General features: G+C 53.3%; 1 protein-coding gene and 1 long non-coding RNA gene across 2 annotated transcripts in view; one reads left to right on the forward strand and one right to left on the reverse strand.

The window, feature by feature from the left end:
- The window catches only part of LOC136538344 (noroxomaritidine/norcraugsodine reductase-like), a 41,945-nt gene extending 20,430 nt beyond the window's left edge, over positions 1–21,515 (forward strand). Inside the window, exons 3-4 of the mRNA XM_066530320.1 lie at positions 14,228–14,334; positions 21,280–21,515. Of these exons, the coding sequence (XP_066386417.1) occupies positions 14,228–14,334; positions 21,280–21,444 (272 nt within the window). The 3' untranslated portion in view covers positions 21,445–21,515. The remainder of the gene's footprint in view (positions 1–14,227; positions 14,335–21,279) is intronic.
- Positions 1–21,644, reverse strand: part of LOC136538345 (uncharacterized) — a 41,886-nt gene extending 20,242 nt beyond the window's left edge. Inside the window, exons 1-2 of the long non-coding RNA XR_010779313.1 lie at positions 21,509–21,644; positions 21,264–21,410 (exon numbers count right to left, since the gene is read on the reverse strand). This is a non-coding gene — a long non-coding RNA (uncharacterized lncRNA). The remainder of the gene's footprint in view (positions 1–21,263; positions 21,411–21,508) is intronic.
- Between the last annotated feature and the right edge of the window lie 2,055 nt (positions 21,645–23,699).

A 23,699-nucleotide genomic window follows, 5' to 3' on the forward strand; every position in this document is an offset into this window, starting at 1 on the left:
CTCGGTGAATGAGGTCTCCCCCTTTATCGACTCTTGAAGAAAGCTGACTGCTTCAAGTGGACGTCCGAGGCCTAGAATGCACTTGACATGGTCAAACTGCTTCTGACAAGGCCCCCGATCCTAGTTCCTCCAAGCGACGAAGAATCCCTCCTGCTATACATAGCGGCCACCATGCAAGTGGTCAGCGCCACCCTAGTAGTAGAGCAGGAGGAAGAGGGGCACGCCCTCAAGGTGCAGCGCCCTGTGTAAGCGAGGTACTATCCGACTCCATGACCCGCTACTCCCAAATCTAGAAGCTCCTATATGCCGTCCTAATCACCAAGAGGAAGCTACGCCGCTACTTTGAATCACACACCATGACGGTTGTGATGTCGTTCCCCTTGGTGAGGTCATCTAGAGCCAGGACGCCATGGGAAGAACCGCAAAGTGGGCACTCGAGTTGATGGATCAAGGCATCACGTATGCCTCCCGAACGGTGATCAAGTCCTAGGTGTTAGCTGACTTCATCGTGGAATGGACCGAGGTCCAAACACCACCGGCGGTCGTCAATCAAGGGTACTGGACGATGTACTTCGATGGGTCACTGATGAAGAAGGGCACCGGTGCGGGGCTGGTCTTCGTATCACCCCTCGGGATCCGCATGAGGTACATGGTTTGGCTCCATTTCCCTCATCAAATAATGTGGCTTTGTATGAAGCGCTCATCAACGGGCTATGAATCACAATTGAGTTGGGCATCCGACGCCTCGACATCCAGGGCGACTCCCAGCTGGTCGTCAACCAAGTCATTAAGTAGTCGAGCTGCCACGATACCAAGATGGCTGCGTACTACCAAGAAGTCCGATGGCTGGAGGACAAATTCGATGGCCTCGAACTCAATCACATCCCAAGGTGCCTCAATGAGGCGGCCGACGCACTTGCAAAACTGGCGTCCGGTCGAGAGCTAGTGCCAATGGGTGTCTTCACCAATGACCAACATAAGCCCTTGGTACGCTATGAAGGGTCAGAACGGGCCGATGATGGTCCGTCCAATCTAGCCTCGAGGGCTAACCAACCAACAGCTCCGTCCGAGCCCGAGGTCATGGAGCTTGAAGAGGATCTAGCGATAGAGCCTAACCCTCTAGATGACTGGCGAACACTCTACTTCGACTACCTCCTCCGTGACACTCTGTCGACAGACAAGACAGAAGCTCGATGGCTCGCACGTCGTGCCAAGTCCTTCGTTCTTATAGAGGGCGAACTCTACAAGTGAAGCTACACCGAGATCCTACAGCTCTATATCCTCATCGAACAGGGGAAGCTTCTACTGAGTGATATCCATGGAGTGGTCTGCAGTCACCACACCGTGCCTAGAACCTTGGTTGGGAACGCAGTCCGACAGGGCTTCTACTAGCCTACTTCAGTAGCCGACGCCGAGCAGATCGTACGCACCTGCGAAGGGTGCCAGTACTACGCTCGACAAACTCACCTCCTGGCCTAGGCACTCCAGATGATCCCCATCATGTGGCCCTTCGCGGTCTGGGGGCTCGATCTGGTTGGGCCACTCAAGAAGGCGCCTGAGGGTTACACCCACTTGCTTGTCATCATAGACAAGTTCACAAAATGGATCGAAGCTTGACTAATCTCCGTGATCAAGTCCGAGCAAGCCGTGCTGTTCTTCCATGACATCATCCATTATTTTGGAGTACTAAACTCCATCATCACGGACAACGGCACATAGTTCACCGGTAAGAAATTCCTTTGATTCTATGATGAACAACACATCCAGGTCGATTAGGCCGCCATCGCGAACACCTAAATGAATGGGCAGGTCGAGCGTGCAAATGGCATGCTCCTATAGGGCCTCAAGCCTAGGATCTTCAATCGGTTGAACAAGTTCAGTGCATGCTGGGTCACCAAGCTCCCTATAGTGCTCTAGAGCGTGAGAATAACTCCCAGCTAGGCCACCAGCTACACACATTTCTTCATGGTCTATGGTTTTGAGGCCGTCCTCCCTACCGACTTGGACTATGGAGCGCCAAGAATTAGAGCATACGATGAACAGGGAGCCGAGGCATCCCACCAAGACACCATGGACCAACTAGACGAAGCCAGCGACATCGCCCTCCTCCGCTCAGCCAAGTATCAGCAGGCGTTGTGTCGATACCATAGCCGATGGGTGTGGGACCGAGCCTTCAACGTCGAGGACCTGGTTCTCTGCCTCGTGCAGAGCAACAAGGACCGCCACAAGCTCTCCCCACCCTAGGAGGGGCTGTACGTCATCGCAGAAGTACTCCGGCCATGCACCTACAAGTTGAAAACCATCAACAGCGAGGTCTTCACCAACACTTGGAACATTGAGCAGCTACGTCGTTTTTACCCTTAAATAAATGCATACCTTCTCTTGTCAGTTTTTGTCATAAAAAATCCCCGATCTTTAGTGACATCCGACCCCTGCAAATGTGAGGGGTCGGACCTCACTAGGGGGCTGATATAAGTATGTTTATCTTGCAAACACTCTATGTGTTATCTTTGCAAACATTCTCTGTGTTTTTCCTCTTTTATCATGGCAAGTCCTAAGGGCTAGGATTTTGGGAACAAAATCTGAGTATAATTGGTAGGACTACGGGAAACCCATGCCCCAGCGGTTACGACCTCCTTGCTCACCAGCGTGATCAGAATTGGCTCGCCCGCACTCTGAGTTTTTTGCGACCTTAACTATGGGAAGTGTCGAAAAGAACCAAACCTCTTTTACAAAAAGAGGGAGAAGAGCTGAAAAATTGTTTGTCATAACAAAAGTTGAAAACTTGTTCATTTTTCGCACAAATTCATCGCTTACAAAGTGATTTCATCACGAAAAGGTCTGATGTATTCATAAATACAAAAGACTATTCACTCAGGGGCTCCCCCACAACTTATTCGATTACAATTTCTGACTAGTTCCACTATGAGTACTACTACGGTCGCCGCGCCACGCTCTCCATCGGCGACGTCCTACTGCTCCATGGGATCCTCGAGGGCGTTGTCGTCTACAATGTCGAGCACCACGTCAGTGACCGTGGCACCTTTGCTAGGGCATCTAGGGACTACGCCATCGTGATCAGCCACAACCCTAACAACGGCACCTGGACGGGGGGTGCTTCCACCGAAGAAAGGCCGCCATGGCTGATGGATGTCTCCGACATCTCATCAAGCTTCATGAATAGGCCGATCTGAGCGGCCACAAGGACAAAACCCCCCATCGATGTAGTCCCAGGTGGCTTCCCCACTGACAAGACTCACCCAGAGAAGATTCGCCGGAAGAGCTTCCCACATGGCTCCATCCCAACAAAAGGCCTCACGGACGACGGCAAAGCCAACGATGCTCGGCACCCTCCAGTGCACCTCCTCCTTCAGCAGCAGCGGCCCCTTCTCGACAAAGGCGACTAGCACCATCTCATCTATGTTGGATGACCTCTAGCTCAACATCACACTCCAGATTCATGAACAGATCCGTGAGTTCTCCTCTCCCTCGCATTACCCTCTCTCACTTAGGAATCACCGTGACATACGAATGCACTCGGCAAGAAGGAGAAAGCAGGAGAGGTAGCGGCTTAGGAACAGGCGAAGGAATGGGATGAGAACTCCTCTCCCCCTCCCTATTTAAGGAAGAGGCGCAACGGCTGAGGAAAGGCGAAAGGTTGGGATGAAAAACTCTCTCCCTTCCCCTATTCAATGCAGATGGGAAATCAATGCTGACGGGAATCCGAGGGGACGTGCCTAGACTGACGGGACGTGCTCTGGTCGATGAGAAGTCACCTGGTCAAATAGGATGTTGCCTAGGCATGGCCCACCACTACCGTGCGCCGGGCACGAGAATCAGGGCGCACCTGCATGTAGGTGACTCTCCGCTTCCCCAGGCAGGACCTGGAAAGACCTGACGACAGAACCCCCATCAAGGGGAGCCCATCGGGCCTCCTGGGTCGATCTGACGGCCCAGGTAAAATGACAAATGAACGACCGCTGAAAGATAAGCATCTCTGTTTATTTACTTTGCGTGTTAATTTCATTACCGAGCTTCCAACCCTAGCAACGGCAGGGGCATGGACATCACTCAGGGGCTGCTGAGAGTGTCTACTTGTTTAGACATCCTCATTGCCTAACCCCTCCTTGCATTTAAAAACCAGAGACATGGTGTGCGGGTGTAAAACTTTGAGTAAAACTGGACGAACCGCTAGACCCTACGCCCCGGCGGCTACGGTGTTTTTGTTCACCAACATAATCGAATTCAAAGTTTCCCATACCCCAAGCTTTAGCATCTGCCTTCTCGAGAAAGGTTCGGAGGGGTCCACCTATAGAATCTCCTTCAAGGAGAAGCTATCATGTCGCTTAAAGTCAATCAAACAACTCGAATCGCCACCAAGAGACAAAAACAAAAAATTGCGATGCTTGTGCAGGTTACACCGGCCCCATCATGAACGCTGGACTCGAACCCCACACGAACATCCGGTAAGAGCTTCCCGTCGCTCATACCACCAAGGTAACATTACTGACCCCCACTTTCATTTCAATTAAACCCATACATCCAAACAATGCATATGCGATCGTCGCATCTCAACACTTCATGTCATGCCACGAAATGGCACCTGCCTCATTTGATATGAGCAGCAACTGACCGAGGTTTGAAGGTCAGCCCACAAAGGTCTTGAGGCCACCTCACATCCAATAGAGCCAGGGGAGAAAACTGAGAGGAGCCCCAATGGCCTTGCCCGACCCCGCTCAAAAGCGGACAGGGACATCTCAACCTTTCTCGTTTGATTCTAACCTCAAGCCAAACCCACATAATCTCCATCGAGGAGAGGCCAACGGGCCACCTGAGCCTATCGAACGGCTCAGGCATCTATCGAGAGGCGGGTTAAGAAGTAGTGGAATGCCACATGAGGGCTCTGTCAACCCCATCAGCTAATGATGGACCCAGATTCCACACAAACATACCCGTTAGTGAGTTCATTGAGCGCGACACTCGAGCCGTCGAGGTAAGTGTCGTCAACTTAGCCCCTTCGGTTGTGGAACCCGAGGATGGGATGACGTGTGAAACATGGCCATCCCCTATCAGGCCCCAAGGGGCTTGGGGGCTCGAGCCGCTCGATCCAAGATCGAGAGACCGAGATTCAAAGGCTAGCCCATAAAGGGTCCAAGGCCACCTCGTGTCAAACAAGAGCTAGGGGAGAAAATGCAGATGAGCCTCAGCGGCCTTTGCCCAACCCGAATTGAGGCAGATAGGATCATCTCAACCTTCTAGTTCAATCCAGCCTCTAGCCAAGCCCATAGAATCCCCATTGAGGGGGAATCTGTTGGAAGGCGGGTCAAGGAGCAACAGAACACCACCCAGGGGCTTTGCTAACTCTGTCGCAAAGCAACAGGATCGAATTCCATCCGAACATCCCCGTTAGCGAGCTCATCAAGCACGTCACTCGAACCTTCGAGGGCAAGTGACGTCACCTCAACCCCTCCAGTTGTGGAAACCATGGACGGGGAGACAATCACAAGATGTGTCGACCCTTGACCGAATCACTGCCACGCATGGGGGGCTCGGGGAAGGCTGGCCTAGCAATGAGACCAAACGCACGGTCATGGAACAATTGCCAAAATCCTAAGTAAGGGGTACGTGCGAATACAAGAGTAAGTTTGCCACCCTCGCTTCGGTCTCCAGTAACATCCAGCCCCAGCGACAGCAAGGGGTCGAATCTCACTCTGGGGCTGACAAAGGTATAAATACCTCCTTTTTCGAAACAGTCGTTGCATCAGACCTCTTCCTCGCGTTAAGGTTAGCAGCAAGGTTTGTGAGAGCAAATAAACGACCATGCCTGGTAATACTGCAAAAAGCCCACGCCCCGACGGCTACGGTAACATTGCTCACCAACATAATCGAAATTTCCCCCTTATACACCTTGGGCCCTATGGTCTTAATAAACAGAAGGGTCGGATCGCATAAAGCATTTTTCTCAATTGCAAAAGGGAAGAAAGTAAGCTCAAACGAACGAAACAAAATTGTGAAACAAAATTACGAATCTGTCAGCAGACACAAAAGTACCAACACTTGTCCACATATTATAGATAAATGTTTATCAAACTTATTCAACTAACTACTTGCTTGGAGGGAGAACTATGTCTTTCAGCCTATTCGCCAGGTTCTGCGCAATGGGAGTCACCGCCTTCTCAATCTCATCCAACTCAGAGTTTTCATAGCCAGGTGCGAAGCCAAGGCTCATTGCCTCCAAGTTAACTTCTTGATCATAATGAGAGCGGGCAACAACAAAGGCTTGGGTGATCCTAGTGTAAAAGGCATCCTCTTCAAGTTGGCGCACCCGCGCCATGATATCTAAGGCACGGGCCGCAAGTAAGCCAGTTTCCTCTGGCCGTGCCACCCCCAGGTCATTGAAAACAACCCCGACGACAGCGCGTAGGAGATCGTGCTCATCACTCTCAGCTTGAAGAATCCCCCGCACCTCGGCGAGCTCCATGCCCAGCCGGGCAGAGACGCTCTTGACCTCTAGCCTTCGGGCCACTGCGACTCCAACATCCGCCCGGAGGGAGCTGACCCCCTGACGTGCCTCGTCGCGCTCTCGGATGGCCTGGTTGTGCTCCTCATGGGCCATGCCATGCTCCAAGCAAAGTCTTTCTACAGTCCGGCGTAGCTCGTCTCGCTCCCTGCATAGCCGGGCGATCACTTTAGCATCCTGATTCACCCTCTGCTGCAGGGCCGCAAACTTGTCCTCAGCTTCTAGCTTGAGCTTCTGCTCCCACTCCTACTCTTCTAGGAGCTCAACAGCCCACTGGCTGGCCTTGGTGTCCTTCTGGAGCAGCTCATCCCACTCCTTTCGGACCCTGGTGGCCACCTCCTCGTCCTGCTGCACCCTCGCCGACACTCTTGGAACATCCCATGGATCTCCTCCGCGTCCCAACATGCCTCGGCATCCCGCTGTTAGGCGGCAGTGAGCTGGGCGCTCACATCTCCGCGTAGCCAGGCCTCCTCGATGAGGGTGGTCCCAATCCACCTTCTGCTCATGGAGGAACCGGGACTTCTCCTAGCTACGAGCAATGAAGGACTAAAAAGAAGACCAGCATCAAAAATACGAAAATACAAGAATACGTGAAGAAAGAAGAAAGCAAGAGGGAAGACCAAGTGGATACCCGGCCAGTGGGAATGATGACATCACGTAGGATGCCCCTGGCCTAGCTTAAGGCATCCATCATAGCCGAGAACCCGACATCGAGACTCTCCTGCTCTATGCTCTCGGTAGCATCGTCGAGCGAGAAGAGAGTCAATGTTGGGTCCTGAGGAGCCATCCACTGGAGTGGCAGCTCACCCCATGCGGGCGACCCCCCGTTGATCTTCTCCACCACTGCCACAATGCCTGGGGACCCTCCGGCCATGTCCCCCTCTATCTGGCCTGCCTCAAGCGCCGCCGCCTAGGCTGCCGATGGCACGGATTGCGCTGCTCCCTCAGACACAACCGTGGCTGCGTCTGGTGCCTGGCTTGTCATGGTCGTGGCCACCTCCACTTGCAATGCTAGGGCCTCGGCTTGTGGTGCCGCACCCACCACAGAGGATGCCACAAGAGCAGGCGGCAACTCCGTCCACCCCAATGTAGGCGGCGGAGTCACTTCCGCTGTCATCTGCTCGACGACCCCCGAGGGCGCTTCTTTAGCCTCGACGCCTGCTTGACCCGCCGAGGGCACAGGCGCCACCGCTGGCGGTGCCTGACTGACTGACAAGACTGCAACATCGACTCCACTCCTGCCCAAAACAGGAGCGACGTCGGGCGACAGCACCCATTCCGACTGAAGAGCAACACTCTTCTTGGGCGCCAGCGCCAAAGAATGGTCCTGTCGCAAGATTTTGCAAAAGTTAAATGGCATAGGTCACATTGAAAAATAGAAAGGCAGAAAAACAGGAAGAACAGAGGAATCAGAGACTTACGCTGGCGCTGTTGGGCGGTAGGAACATTTTGGGGATGAACCCCTAGATTCCTACTCCACCTCATTTGGGCGGGACCGTTTCGAGCCTGCCCCCTGCTCTCAGGCAGGGGGGCTCATCTCCCTTATCTCCGAAGGCGCGGCGGCGAATCCACCCCTCTCTATCGGCACCTCAGGCATGGTGGTAGATCCGCCCGCCCCTCTCAGCTCATCGGGCATGGCAGGGGAGCCGCCCCCTCCATGGCACCACCGGCGCAGCGGCAGATCCACCCGCCCTTGTCAGCTCATGGGGCGTGGCAGTGGAGCTGCCCCCTCCACTAGCACCACCGGCATGGTGGTAGATCTGCCGACTCCCACCAGTCCTGTGGATGGGCCAATGGTTTGGCCCATCTTCGCCGGCCTCACGGACTCACTTCCCTTCGCATGGAACGGGAAGGGTCCCTGCGTGGACGAGTGGGTACCTATCAGCGTATCCTCACCCTCCTGGACATCCTACTCCACATCGGCAGCTACCTTGTAAAACTCCTCCTCGTCGTCATTGTCACTACCTATCTCCTCTCCTCGCTCCCGTGCTTGCTGCTTCCATAGCATCTTCTTCCTCTTGAGCTCCCTCGTCTTCCTATCCCACTCGGCTACGGTGCGATTCACCGTCACCATGATTCAAACCTTTGGCAGCGGAGCTAGGCTATCACCAAAGATGAGTCTATTCGGCTAGTCTTGCTATCCTGAGGTCAGCATCAAGGGGCCAGGAATTCAAGTAAAAAGGAGGCATGGGGAAAGAGAACTTATGAAATCAATGAACCCCGATTCCGGACGCATTGGGGGATGCCCCGGCACCGGATACATGAAATCAAGGACAACATCGGCGCTGTCCTTCGAAGGCTCCATTACCTCCTTGATGCACTGTGCCACTTCAAAAGGGGAGCGCTTCATCGACAAGCGTCGTCCCTTCGAGCGACGCTCTGGGCACCATCAGGTATAGGAGAAGCGCGTGGCTCATCAGTGGTGCCACCCTCCGTGTATGGTAGGCGCTAATGATCTCCGATCCCTTCACGCCCCTCTCCTTTAGAATTTGGAGGGTGGCAAGATGGTCCTTGATCCTCTTCTTGTCTTTGTCCGGGACACCCCACTTCCATGACCCTAGGACCTCTTCGATGATGCACTTGGAGAACGCCGGTAAGGGGGCAGCAATGTCGTCCTTGACGTAAAACCATTGCGAATGCCACCCCTTGTTGGAGGTTGACAAACGCATCAACGGGTATTGGTTCACCCGGTTGTTGCGGATATGAATGTCGGTGCATCCCATCGATTCGCTCAGATCTTGCTTCCCGACCCGCTTCTTCAAAAGGTTGACGACGAAGAGATACCGCCATAGGTTGAAGTGGGGACTAATCCCTAGGAACCCCTCGCACAAGGCGACAAACGTAGCAATGTGCTGGACCCCATTGGGTGTAAGGTGCTACAACTCCACCTTGTAGTAATCCGACAGCCCACGGAGGAACTTGTGGGCAGGTATGGCAAATCCCCGCTCATGAAAGTGGGCGAAGGACACGACATACCCCTTGGGCGGTGATGGCTCGTCCTCATCACTGGGCAGCCGCCACTCCTCGGTGGCAATCAGTGGGTGAAGGAGGCCACGGTGAACGAGGCCCTCTAGACGCTAATGGTTGATGTTGGATCTACACCACGGCTCCATTGAACAATTGGAAGGGGGTGGATGCGAGCTTAACGGTGGTGGCGGTGCAAATGCGAGCTGGACGATGGCTACGATGTGGGTGCAGGAGGCTTAGGTGATTGACGATGGAGGTTGCAGGTGCAAAGGCGAGGAGGTGAAGTACGGAACCCTAGGGGTGAACCCCTTGGTTTTATAGGGGCTATGGATGCGAGAAGAGCAACCGCCCACCTAGGACTCTGAGCCTGCCATGATACACCACCATGTCATGTCGCGGATCCCTATGCTTTCCCACCAAAATCATGTCGGACGTTTTGCCCTCCTGAGCAGACCAGGACTCTTTTCCCATAGAGAGAATACGGGTCAAAAAGCTTTCCTCTAGCCCGCCTAGGCCTAGGAGTTCAAGGGTTGGCCCAACAGTCCTGATGACCGTCCCAATGAGGGATGGGCCCACAGGTGGCTAGAACTCAGGCACAAGAACCTCAAAGGAGTCTCGATCCGCAAACATGTCTCAACCGGGCTGACCCTAGATGAATCCCTATGAACGGGATACCAGGGCTCCTTTTGAACTATCCAGTTGTCAAAAACACCAAATCTCACAGCCATACCCGCGAAGGGTCTGAATTACCCCCCAAGCGATTCTATCCGAATCACCCAGGGGCTCGGGGGCTACACCTGACGAGTGCTCTCGCGCGCACCCTCTAGCGAATCGAATTACCCCGAGTGATTCTATCCAAATCACCCGAGGCTTGGGGTCTACACCTAATGGGTGCGCTCACGTGCACCCTCTGGCGAATTGAAATACCCCCCAGGCGATTCTGCCTGAATCACTCGGGGGCTCGGGGGCTACCCCCATCGGGTGCGCTCACGCGCACCCTCTGGCAAGTCAAATCACCCCCCGGGTGAATCTATCCAAATCACCCGAGGGCTTGGGGGCTACTATCGGGACCTAATACCGGGGTATCCAATGAGGTGGAACTAATAACCATCGAACGTTGACGCTCCTGGTCAGACAAGAACGCTACTACGCTTCTTGCCCGAACGACGGAAGATAGGTTCCACCTCGCCCGACCCTCGAGGGCTACACTCTGCCTCGCCCAACGGCTGAGGGCTGGCTCCACCCCGACCGACGACCTAGGGCAGGCTCCGCCTTGTCCGACTACTGAGGGTTAGCTCCGCCTCGCCCGACATCAGAGAGCGGGCTCTTCCTCGCCCGACGGCTGAGGGCAGGCTCCGCCTCGCCCGATGTCTAAGGGTTGGCTCTGCCTCGCTCGACAACTGCACCCTACTCTTTCATGATGATGAGCAGGAGGTAAGACAGGACACTCAGGTGAACCGTAGTACCGAGGACCATGCCCTGCATGCCTATAGGAAGGTACCATCAGGATACGACGGGATGGGTGCTTTAAGCCCTTTCCGACCTGATAGAGCCCTAATAGTGTTGTAGGCGTCGACTTTTGTCCTACAGTGTTGTAGGCGCCGCCATCAACCCTCGGGCGTGGATACTAACACAGGCATACGACAACCGCTACAGTCAAGGAAGAAATCACATCATCTACGATAACAGGCGTATAGTCATTTCCCTGTCTACTCCCCGTAGAGTCATGGCTCAGTGCCATGACACACCGCACCGTCTGCCGGGGGAGGATGGGACATGACCACTCGCTGAAACAAAGCCAGAGCCCGACCCTATTAGGATCAACAAAACATGCTATCCCTAGCGTGGTCTGCCATGTCAGCAGGGTAGGCTCAAGGGAAAAGGAAGACCCAGTGCCCTCGAAGGACCTTCTCTACCTTTGGTTTTTTCCTCTTTCTCCCATCTATAACCCCTGCTCCCCCCTTGGTCTATAAAAGGGAGGGCAAGACGCCCCACTAAAGGGACAGATCAATTCCATACACAACACACAATCAAGCAGCAACTGAGCTCTTGGCATCCTTTCGACCTTTCCATTAGAGACTTGGGACCTGTCTCTCTCTCGACCATTTGTACCCCCTACTATGAACCTTTTTTCGGTACTAATAACACGAGAAGCAGCAAACTAGACGTAGGGACATTCTACCCGAACTAGTATAAACCTTGTGTCCTTTAGTACACCATCTGATTCTAACACGCAACAATTATAAATTTACTAGTTGGTATTTGTTTGAAACACCGACAGTGTCCTTGTGCTCTCCTTGGTTGCTCCACACCTGCTCCCGTCGGCTCTCGACATGTCCCTGTGCTCTCCCTGGTTGCTTTCCTTCCCCATCTTGTTATTGGTCTGACTACCCTCCTACCCCTTGGCCTTTGCGCACACTACTTGTTGTCAGGTGCTCGCCATCAACGGCTTGCTCTATCGTCCTTTAGTTCATCTATGTACTTCGCCTCATCATATGCTAGGCTACGGGGACCTTGATCTCTTCTCTGGATCTCCTCATTCTCCTCCTAGCGCTCCTCCCCCTTTGAGGCTTCCTCCCCCAAATGGCGTTGGTCGGCGTCGGTTGGAACTCAGATGCTCTCACAGGAGATGCAACTCTTGGTTGTCACCAGTTTGTACCGACCGAATACCTTACAACTTCCTGATTGTCGTCTGTCGAACCCGACTCGCTTATAGCTGCTTATGAATTAGAGATCTTCAGAGTCTGTCTTTAGTTGTGGCATAGGTCGGGAACGTTGTACTCGCACTAGCTTCGGATGTAGGCTGAACCTGTAGCTGAACCATGTTGTTTGTTGTTTTTGTTGTTTGTTTTGTTTTGTTAGCGTTGTATTCCTTCTCTCTTCCTCTATATCATATACTTCTATGATCTTCAAGGCTCGTCCCTGTAATAGGTGCCTTGCACACTCCATTACTGGCTTGCCAGAATATGTGGAAAATATATTGAGGTGGAGCCTCTCAGCTTCCCCGGTGTTGACCTCAAAAAAATTTGGACATATATCTCAAAATTTACTCAAAACATCTCCTTTCTAGCAAATACATTACCTCATAGCCACAATGTGACTATATAACCTTATAACAATGCTAGGAAGGCCTAAAGATAACGCGGAAGTAACAATAAGTGAAAAACAACACATAAGTGTTAAAGTCTGCAAGTTTCACAAAAAAGTCTAGAAGTTCCAAACAAATGTTCGCAAGTTTTTCATGTCCAAAAGATAGGTCTGGAAATTGGTCCATAAGTTACGGACTGTTCAGAAATCAACCTTCCAACAAACTGAAGAAAATAAAATACAAAACTTGATCAAATAGGCTCCAAAAATTGTGAAACTTTGGCACACACCTTCCCTAACATGTAGAGATGATGTTCCCAAGAGATCTTGCTAAAAGGATTAACTTTGTTCATCGATCTCATGGACTTTAGAAAAACATAAGAAAAAGGAGGAATTTCAGAAAACTCAAAATTTTGTGGAGCTCCTGTGAGGATTTAGTGGAGAACACCCTATAATTACTCACCCATGTTATAGCATTGTATTCCCCCAAAAATCATATGCAAATCGCAACCAAACATGAAGAACAGAATATCACAAAAATAGGCCCAAAAACCTAGAAAAAGGAAAAGTTAAGAATAAATGGGAAGGGAATGGATTTTGCTCCAAATCATAGAAATGATGCCATGGATTAAAGCTCAAATCTAGGTGCAATGTTGTTGCTAGTCACCTCCCTTCATGCTCCCACTAAAATGTAAGAAAAATAGAGCAAGAGGTACCCACTCTCTTTACTCATCTTTAATTTCTGCATTCTACTTGTGCTCTTGGCTAGGTAAGAAAAAATGATTTAGGATCTCAAGAGCTGTCTCTCCTAACCAGACACATCCATACATATTGGTCCATTGTAAAAGACTAAGATACCCCTAGAGCCAAATACTAGATATATACCACTGTCGTGCAAAATGCTCTAGATATTTCATCCATCCGATGGACCTGACGCCTTCACAACTTCGTTTCGTGTCAATGCAGGATCAGTGATGATGCCACACATCCTCTGATTCTCCACCCTAGTTTTGAGGTTGAAATCGGGTGTCTTGAGGCCGTAGTTTTGAGGCCAAAACCACAAAAACAACTAGAGTCGTGTTGCCTCTATGCAACCTCCTCCCCGATGTCCACGAGTATCCCGCTTGTTGTTAGACCGTCTGATCACCAAGTACTCACACTCCCACCTTGACTTGGTCTGATCACTTCCTTGTCTTCAGTCCATGATGTGTTCATCTCTTTCGTGCACCCACTTGTTCTTGTTGTCATGCCCATGTGCCTGCTATCCACAGTCTATCCTTCTACCTTGAGTCCCTTGGTCTAAGCTTCTATGTACATCCTTCACCGCCTATGGTGCATTGGCCTGAATCCCTCGCTTGACCTTCCCCATCGGCATGGACCGCCATGACATGCTTAACAGTTGCACGTCACAATCCCATGTTGCAATGCCACGAACTCGCCTCTGGTCAGTCATAAGCAATAACAACTTAACTACAAGGACTGAATGTGCATAACAATTACTCATCATACACAATAATAAGGGCACATCTAAACCTTGCCATTTTAGAATAAAAAATTCAAATTCAGTGTTATTCTCACTCTAGTGTCCACATATGCATATATTTATATATCTTGGGGTTGCCCTTGCATTCATGATTATGTTTATGCATGCAGGAGGAGTGAACCAGCTAACAAGGAGCCTAGCTGTTGAGTGGGCCCGTGATAAGATCCGTGTGAACTGCGTTGCACCGGGTGTGATCATGACAGACATGGCTAAAGAGGTACTCCAGGGGTCCTAAAAGGATTGTCATTCTTGTTTTATTTTAGGAGTCAATCCATCTCAACTTTAACAATTATATATAAAAAAGTATTAATATTTATGATGATTAATAAGTATTATTAGATAGATAATGAAATATATTTTCAATTCTTTAGGGGTACAAATGCTGATACTATTTTCTATGTGTCGGTGTTTCGGACCGGGGGGTCCTCAACCGACTAGTGAATTTGTTCTGCGTGCTCCCGATTCCGGATGGTGATGCAAAGAGACACAAGGTTTATACTGGTTCAGGCAATCGGCGCCCTACGTCCAGTCTGAGGGATAGAACTTGTATTCCTTGCACCGAAGTGCTCGTAGTAGGGGGTTACAAGCTAAGGGAGAGAGGGAACTTGTCCCAGGTCTCGGCAGGGTGTCGTGGGGCCGTCTGAGACGTTGCTCTCAAGCGGCTGGAAGGTGTGCGTGTGTGTGTGTTCTCCGGGCGTCCCCTCTAAGTGGCCTAAGTCCTCTCCTTTTATAGTTGAAGGGGGGACAAGGGCAGTACATGTATTACTATGCGGCGTCGTGCCGCCAGGGACGGCGTGTCCAAGCCCTGTGGCCTGTTCCGATGGCGGCGTGGTCGTCGGAGTGGCCCATCCTTGGAGTACTGGGACGGCGTGGTCGTCCCATCAGATCCTGTGTGTCGTGGGAGCCCCAGGAATGCCTCGGAGTGGACGTGGCGGCGACCATAAGCCGCTGGGGACGGACTATGCACGAGGCCGAAACTTGGTCGGGGCCGAGGCTGGTACTACGGTGGGGGGTCTCGGCAGGCGCGGACCCCAATATTGCCGAGGCCCTGATGTACAGTGCCGAGGCCTTGGTGTACAGCGCCGAGGCCTTGAGCGGGTGGCTGATCGTGGACACAGTGGTAGGACACAGTGGCCAGTAACCCCCGCCATATCCTATCCCAGGCGCTGACGGCGGCTGATCGTGGTTACAGTGTTTGGACACAGTGGCTGGTAATCCCCGCCGTGCCCTGTCCTGGCCGGTATGGTGCTGATGCGACTTCGGGTCGCGTCGGTCTTTCTATGATGTTGAGCCGCTGTCCGGCTGAGATCACGGGAGTGGTTGAAAGCATTAATGGGATGTGACCGGCTGTCGGGAGGGTCGGCCGAGGTGGGGGGCGACGGACCGCGGGCGAGCCGGCCTCGAGCGACACGGAGAATGGGGCCTCGCGCGAGACGGGGATCAGGCTCCTTGCCGAGGCTTCGCGCGAGAGGCCTCGCGCGATATGGAGAATGCGCCTCCTGCCGAGGCCTTCTGTGGAGAGCCTCGGGCGAGGCGGAGACGGCGTTCCCTGCCGAGGCCTTCCCTGGGGAGCCTCGCCAGGATGTCGAGACCTCCTTCTCGGGGCTCGAGGCGAGGAGGAGGAGGAGGACCCAATGGGTCTGGTCGTGACGGGGAGGGGCCCACGACTTACCTTTTTGCTTTTATCATCGTTATTTTTTAGATGGGACTGGGGCAACCCATTTGATGTTTTGCTTGGGGTACCCCATTCTAAGGTACCCGATAGTAGCCCCCGAGCCTCAGGGGGAGTGCGTGCACTCCCCCTGAGGGTTTGCCGAGGCTTGGTTCATACCTGCCCCGTAGGAATTGGGGCTTGTTTTTTGAGGTTCTGGTGGGTGCGCGCGAGCGCACCCGCCGGGTGTAGCCCCCGAGCCCCTGGGGGAGTGGAGTTACTCCTCCAGGGGCTTTCTTCATTTCCGTGTCTGAACGAGTAGTTCTTATTGCATTTGCCAAGCCCCCAAGCGCAAGTTCGGGTTGCGGGGGTCTCGGCGAGGCTGCAGGGAAAAAGGCCTCTAGCCTCTGCGCGGAGCAAGAGGTTCGTCAGGGGCCCCCTGACTTTGGGTATGATCCTCACGCTTCCTTTCGCTCGGAAGGAGGGGTGAAACATGCCATGCTACCCTCGATGGGCACGAGCGTGGACACTTCCGGTGAGCTGTTAGCGGGTAGTCCGAGTGGAGGCCCGAGCCCCGTTCGCTGGGGGACGGCTAGTGGTCCAGGGACGCACTCCAAGAGTACCAGGGGGTTTCTCTAGTGGGTGCCGAGGCCATTCGCGGGCCTCGGTGGCTTGGTGCCTCCCTACGGTGGGATCCCATTCGGATACTTCCCCGCCGGTCTCGGACACGACTTAGGACGCCCCGAGCGACCGTTCGCTTGGGTCTGGGCCATTCGTAGGCTCGCCCTGATGTTGTCCCTGACTCTGTTGCCCTGGGGCGGCTGTCGAAACCTTTTGGAGGCCCAGCCTTCGAACCCCTGGACCGTAACGGGCTCGGCGCCCTTTTATCGTGTTTGTAGCGAAACCTCTAGCGCGGTTTTGGACTGTTTGTCTTTGCCTTGGGTGTTCTGGCCCTTTTATCTGGTCTTCACGTGTCCTTTTCGTTCGGACGGAGGGTTAGTTTGCCGAGCCCATTCTGGTCTCGGCAAGGTTGTAGGAAGAGCCCCTAGCCTCTACGTGAGAGGACCGTCGGGAGTTCTCCTGACTTTTTATACGCCCCTCGCGCGTGAGGGTTTGTTTGCCGAGGCCCCTTTGGGCGCGAGCCCGGGTTGTGAGGTCTCGGCATATTTGCAGGAGGAGCCCCCTAGCCTCCGCATAGGGCGAGAAGGCCGTCAGGGGTTCCCCTGACTTTTTATGCGACCCTCGCGCTTCCTTTTCGCTCGGAAGGAGGGGTGGAACGTGCCTCGCTACCCTCGATGGGCACGAGCGGTGGCACTTCCGGTGAGCTGTTATCGGGTAGTTCGAGTGGAGATCCGAACCCCGTTCGTTAGGGGACGGCTAGCGGTCCAGAGACACACTCCAAGAGTACCAGAGGATTTCTCTAGTGGGTGCCGAGGCCGTTCGTTGGGCCTCGATGGCTCGGTGCCTCCCTACGGTGGGATCCCATTCGGATACTTTCCTGCTGGTCTCGGACACAATTTTGGGCGTCCCAGGCGTTTCGCTTGCTTGGGTCTCGGCCCCGTATAGGCTCGCCCGTAGTTGCCCCTGACTCTGTTATCCTGGGGCGGCTGTCGAAACCCTTTGGGGTCCAGCCTTCGAACCCCTGGATCGTAACGGGCTCAGAGACCGATTCCTTCCTATGAAAGGAACAGGCCGCGGGAAATATCCTCCCTATTGGCTCGGCCGCGGGTGGCGCGCCTTTTGAGGCAGTTTCACGGGGAGGCGAAACGACGCCTGCTGCCGTAGTGGGCGAGCGCGACGTGATGGACGGGATGTAACTGTTCACGCATTTAATGCGGGAGACGTGGGCGCGTGGGCCGCTGAAATCGGCTCGTGGTTAATCGCGCCGGACGGGGAAAACCTACCTGATTTCATCGCCCGTTCGTTTCACCTCCTCCCTGCATAAATACCCGAAGAGTCTCGCCCCTCCTTATCTTACCTTGCCTGCCACCTCCGTCGAGCCGTCGCTAGAGCAGCGGGTGCCGGGAAGAAGAAGAAAGAAGAGCGAGTCTAGGGAGAAAGCGAGAAAAAAGAGAGAGCGTGGAGGGGGAGAGAAAAACTCACCGCCGCGCCCGATTCCTCCATCGCATTCATGGCCGGCAACGTCGTCGTTGTCGAGGCGGACCCCTGGGATCCGTCGGATGTCACTGAGGAGATGCTCCAGTCGCTTGTCGATGGTGGACTCCTCCGCCCGGTGACAGACCCTAGCAGGCCGAAGTGGATTGCTCCGTACGGCGAGCTGGAGCCGAGGCCCCGCGATGGCTACGTCGTGAGCTTCGTCTCCTTCCACGAGCGCGGCCTCGGCATTCCGGCGGACCGGTTCATGCGGGCGCTCCCGCATTACTACGGAGTGGAGCTCCACAATTTTAATCCCAACTCCATCGCTCAGGCGGCTATCTTTGTTGCCGTCTGCGAGGGGTATTTGGGGATCGCTCCCCATTGGGATTTGTGGCTCCACCTGTTCCGGGCGGGGCATACTACCAAGCCGACGGGCATGTCGGGCAAGAGGAAGGCATCGAGGGCCAGAGGCTGCACTCTCCAAGTGCGTCAGGACCGCCTGCACCTCTACATCCCGGCCCAACTCGCGTCCTCCAACCGCCGGTGGTACACGAGTTGGTTCTACCTCCGCAACGACGACGGGGGACTTCCCCCTTATACTGGGCGGATTGTGGGGAGTTGCCCGGAGAAATGGAAATGGCTCGCCGAGCTCCCATCGGTCATCTGGAGCCTGAGGAACACTCCGAGCCGAGCCACGGGGTTCACGCCTTTCTTCCTAGTCTATGGGGCCGAGGCCATCCTCCCCACCGACCTAGAATATGGTTCCCCGAGGCTGCAAGCCTATAACGAACAAAGCAACCGCACAACCCGAGAGGACGCCCTCGATCAGCTGGAGGAAGCCCGAGACGTCGCGCTACTACACTCGGCCAAGTATCAGTAGAGCCTGCGGCGCTATCAGGCCCGACGCGTCCGAGGCCGAGACCTGAAGGTAGGCGACCTGGTGCTGAGGCTAGCACAGAGCAACAAGGGTCGCCACAAGCTGACCCCGCCATGGGAAGGACCGTACATCATTGCCCAAGTCCTGAAGCCCGGGACCTACAAGCTGGCCAACGAGAAGGGCGAAATCTTCACCAACGCTTGGAACATAGAACAGCTACGTCGCTTTTATCCCTAAATTTCCAAGCGTTGTATATATCGTTTCTCGAAATGCAATTAAAAAGCGCTCTTTAGTTGGTCTTTACTTTTCGAGAAACCCCCCGAGCCCACAGTAGGTCTCGGCAGTACAATAAACACAATAAGGGAGACTCGGCTCTGCCTTAGCAGAACCAAGCCTCCCTCGGGGGCTAGATGGGGGACTTCCCCTAGGTCCCACGCACCATTTTTTAGTTGCTTTTCGAAAAAATTCCTACGCCAAGTCTCTAGCAGGCTCTGACGAATCATTTGTAGAGACTCCTCGGACCAAGGTCTGTTTCCTAAGCAGAAGGCCGTAGGTTCGACCCCTACCTGGCGTGCCAACTGTCAGTGTTTCGGACCGGGGGGTCCTCAACCGACTAGTGAATTTGTTCTGCGTGCTCCCGATTCCGGATGGTGATGCAAAGAGACACAAGGTTTATACTGGTTCAGGCAATCGGCGCCCTACGTCCAGTCTGAGGGATAGAACTTGTATTCCTTGCACCGAAGTGCTCGTAGTAGGGGGTTACAAGCTAAGGGAGAGAGGGAACTTGTCCCAGGTCTCGGCAGGGTGTCGTGGGGCCGTCTGAGACGTTGCTCTCAAGCGGCTGGAAGGTGTGCGTGTGTGTGTGTTCTCCGGGCGTCCCCTCTAAGTGGCCCAAGTCCTCTCCTTTTATAGTTGAAGGGGGGACAAGGGCAGTACATGTATTACTATGCGGCGTCGTGCCGCCAGGGACGGCGTGTCCAAGCCCTGTGGCCTGTTCCTATGGCGACGTGGTCGTCGGAGTGGCCCATCCTTGGAGTACTGGGACGGCGTGGTCGTCCCATTAGATCCTGTGCGTCGTGGGAGCCCCAGGAATGCCTCGGAGTGGACGTGGCGGCGACCATAAGCCGCTGGGGACGGACTATGCACGAGGCCGAAACTTGGTCGGGGCCGAGGCTGGTACTGCGGTGGGGGGTCTCGGCAGGCGCGGACCCTAATATTGCCGAGGCCCTGATGTACAGTGCCGAGGCCTTGGTGTACAGCGCCGAGGCCTTGAGCGGGCGGCTGATCGTGGACACAGTGGTAGGACACAGTGGCCAGTAACCCCCGCCATATCCTGTCCCAGGCGCTGACGGCGGCTGATCGTGGTCACAGTGTTTGGACACAGTGGCCGGTAATCCCCGCCGTGCCCTGTCCTGGCCGGTATGGTGCTGATGCGACTTCGGGTCGCGTCGGTCTTTCTGTGACGTTGAGCCGCTGTCCGGCTGAGATCACGGGAGTGGTTGAAAGCATTAATGGGACGTGACCGGCTGTCGGGAGGGTTGGCCGAGGCGGGGGGCGACGGACCGCGGGCGAGCCGGCCTCGAGCGACACGGAGAATGGGGCCTCGCGCGAGACGGGGATCAGGCTCCTTGCCGAGGCTTCGCGCGAGAGGCCTCGCGCGATACGGAGAATGCGCCTCCTGCCGAGGCCTTCTGTGGAGAGCATCGGGCGAGGCGGAGACGGCGTTCCCTGCCGAGGCCTTCCCTGGGGAGCCTCGCCAGGATGTCGAGACCTCCTTCTCGGGGCTCAAGGCAAGGAGGAGGAGGAGGACCCAGTGGGTCTGGTCGCGACGGGGAGGGGCCCACGACTTACCTTTTTGCTTTTATCATCGTTATTTTTTAGATGGGACTGGGGCAACCCATTTGATGTTTTGCTTGGGGTACCCCATTCTAAGGTACTCGACACTATGAACATTCAAATTTAACAACGTTTGACTTAGTCCAAATCTAGAATAACATCGTTTCCAGACAAAGAGAGTAAGTATATATTTTCTTGTGACCTAACCGATCAAATGTATCAAACATAATGTTGCCGAAAAGGATGCAACACTGGACTTTGAGGATAGACTAAGCAGGAAGCTAAAAGGTGCAAGTATCTATATCTATTATCAGTCGTATCCATCACCAGTTCAGGGAATCTTGGTGTGGTGTGTGGTAGGAGTAGCCGTGCGGTCGATTTCTTTAGTCAGTGGCTCCCACAGAAATGTGATTACTCATTACAAATGAATTCAATTCTCACTTTTCAAGAAGTCAACCACCGATTAAACTTAGACTAAAGTTATATAAAAAAATACTAACATTCATGATATAAAATAAACACCATTAGAGATTAGGGTTTATATAAAAAAGTATTAACATTCAAGCTAATACTATTTCATATAAACTTGGTCAAACTTGAGTTAGTTTGACCAACACAGATTCTGTAATTGCATTCTTTCGTGGAGGGAGCGATTACTTTAGAATTGTAAGAAGTACATACTAACATATGTGTACATACAGCTACCGGTAGCGGTGGTGCAGCAAGAGTTGTCACGCGTCCCGATGCGGCGGCTTGGTGAGCCGGCGGAGGTGGCGTCCCTGGTGTCGTTCCTCTGCTTGCCGGCGGCGTCCTTCCTCACCGGGCAGGTCATCTGCATCGATGGAGGCCGCACCATTAGCGCCTGATGGATGGACGACAGCCAGCTACTGAAGAATAATATGAAAAATGTGGTCCGGAACTGATACAGACGGGTTTGTTTTGCTCGGCCGTCACCGTCAGGCGCCAATAATTCACCGTGGACAGTTTATCTGCTGGGAGCTTGGAACTCGGCCCCGTCACCGTCGGGTCAATAATTACTCTCTGTGCCGTTTGTTTTGGGTTGGGCTGAAAAACATGATCGTGTCAGGTTGACGGTTGTACTGTAATTTTTTTAGGCATTCGTTCAGCAGCTCCAAATTAAAGATCTTTCACCTGAACGCTTGCATCAATATCTTCCTGAGACAGCAAGCCAGAAAAGATGAAAAACAATGATCCGGAACTTGAAGCGACGTAAATATAAATTACGAAATATAGTAGTAGATTCTAAGATTCTAAAAAGTAATTCTGGGCCGTCTATTTCGGTGCTTTTTAGGCCGTAGACGAGCGTTGGGCTTCTGCTTACCACGTGGGCCGTGACGCTGTGCCGGCTTACATTACGGCACAGTCCAACTGAAGAAGACATTGCTTTTGTTTGTCATGTGGACGTGGTGGTGCACCAAGTTTTGGATCGGATCCCGAATACCATAGCCCACACAGGGCTATAAATACATTGTTTTTATTTATTACCTGGACGGTCAAATTCTTTTTCCTAAAGCAAATCTTGTCTATACACGTTGCACCATCCATCGACATTGATTTCATTTTTTGGCTATAAAATCGATAAATCATGGCAATATTAGCTTGTTAGGGCACCCAATACAGAAACCATGATAGTTTTCCCTTCCCCTCTGCGTGCTCCATGCGACAAAGTCCCGCGCTCGCCCTCGTAGGGGAGTATCCGGTGTTAGGGCACTCCCAATACAGAAAACCATGATAGTTTCTCCAGCCCTCGTGCGCTCCGTGCGACCAAATCCCGCGCCGCACACGTAGGGGAGTATTGCGTACGCCTCCGTCACTAACATCGCTGCCGCCAAAATCGCTCCTGCACACACACTATTTCGGCCACGCCTCGTCCTGCACGTGCTCTCGTCAGTCTCCCTCCCTCTGTCTCCCATATCTAAGAGAGAATGAATTACTCAGCGACTCCATTCGCAACGGTGTGATATTCAGCTTCCGCACTGGACCGGGACACTGTAGGCTGACGCTTGGATGACCAAGAAATGGGATTGTCCCCGAGAAACACCGCATAACCCGTTGTGGATTTGCGGGTGTTAGGACAACCTACCCAATCAGCATCCGTGTAGACAATAAGATCAGCCGGTGAGGTCCGGTATAGGTGAGGTCATGCATGTGAAGACAGACCCGCTGAATGGCATATGCATTATCTGGGCGGGTGAAGGTGAGGTACTGAAGAGCTCCAGCTATACTACGATAATGGGTGGGGTCGGTCACCGAGGGCCCATCAGCGGAGAGCTTGGAGTGAGTATCCACTGGGGTGCTGCAAGGCTTGCAGTCACGCATACCTGCACGGTCTAGAATATCCAGCATATACTGTTGTTGGGAGAGGAACAAACTGTCATCTTGGCGCTCAACTGTGGCACCCCAGAAATGATGAAGAGGCCCCATGTCTGTCATAGAGAACTCCCTGTGAAGAGCTGAAATAATTTGCTAGAGAAAACTCGTAGACGAAGCCATGAGAACAATGTCATCAACATATAGGAGCAAGAAAGCCATATCAGCGCTGTACCAGGCGTGAGAGGCCTGCTTCAATACATAGAGAGACTTGTTCAATCGGCAGACATAGTTGGGTCTGGAAGAATCAACAATTCCGGTTGGCTTAACACAGTATACTGTCTCGGTCAAGGTCCCATGTAGAAATGCATTCTTCACATCAAGCTGATGAATAGACCAAGAGCAAGACAGCGCCAAAGTAAGTACCACCCGAATAGTAGCAGGCTTGACGACAGGGCTGAAAGTTTCATGGACGCTGAGTAAAACCACGAACAACCCATCGAGCTTTCTAGCAGTCAAGAGAGCCATCACACAGGAACTTGTGATGGAAGATCCATTTCCCTATAACAACATTAACACCGGACGGTCGATCCTACCAAACGGAGGCTTTTGAAACCTGCTTTGCCCTTGAAGGCTTGAAGCCCCGTAGATCGCAATCTCTTAGACTAAGTAGCGCTGGTATTCAGCTGATGAGGCACAACAGCGGCGGAAGCGCGGGCGATGAATGGCGATGGTCGGGTCCGAAGCAGATCTGTGCTCCCGGCGGTGCCACGTGCTGTGTGCTCATGGC

Source organism: Miscanthus floridulus, chromosome 2, assembly GCF_019320115.1.
Source record: "Miscanthus floridulus cultivar M001 chromosome 2, ASM1932011v1, whole genome shotgun sequence".
In the NCBI taxonomy this organism is placed as follows: domain Eukaryota; kingdom Viridiplantae; phylum Streptophyta; class Magnoliopsida; order Poales; family Poaceae; genus Miscanthus; species Miscanthus floridulus.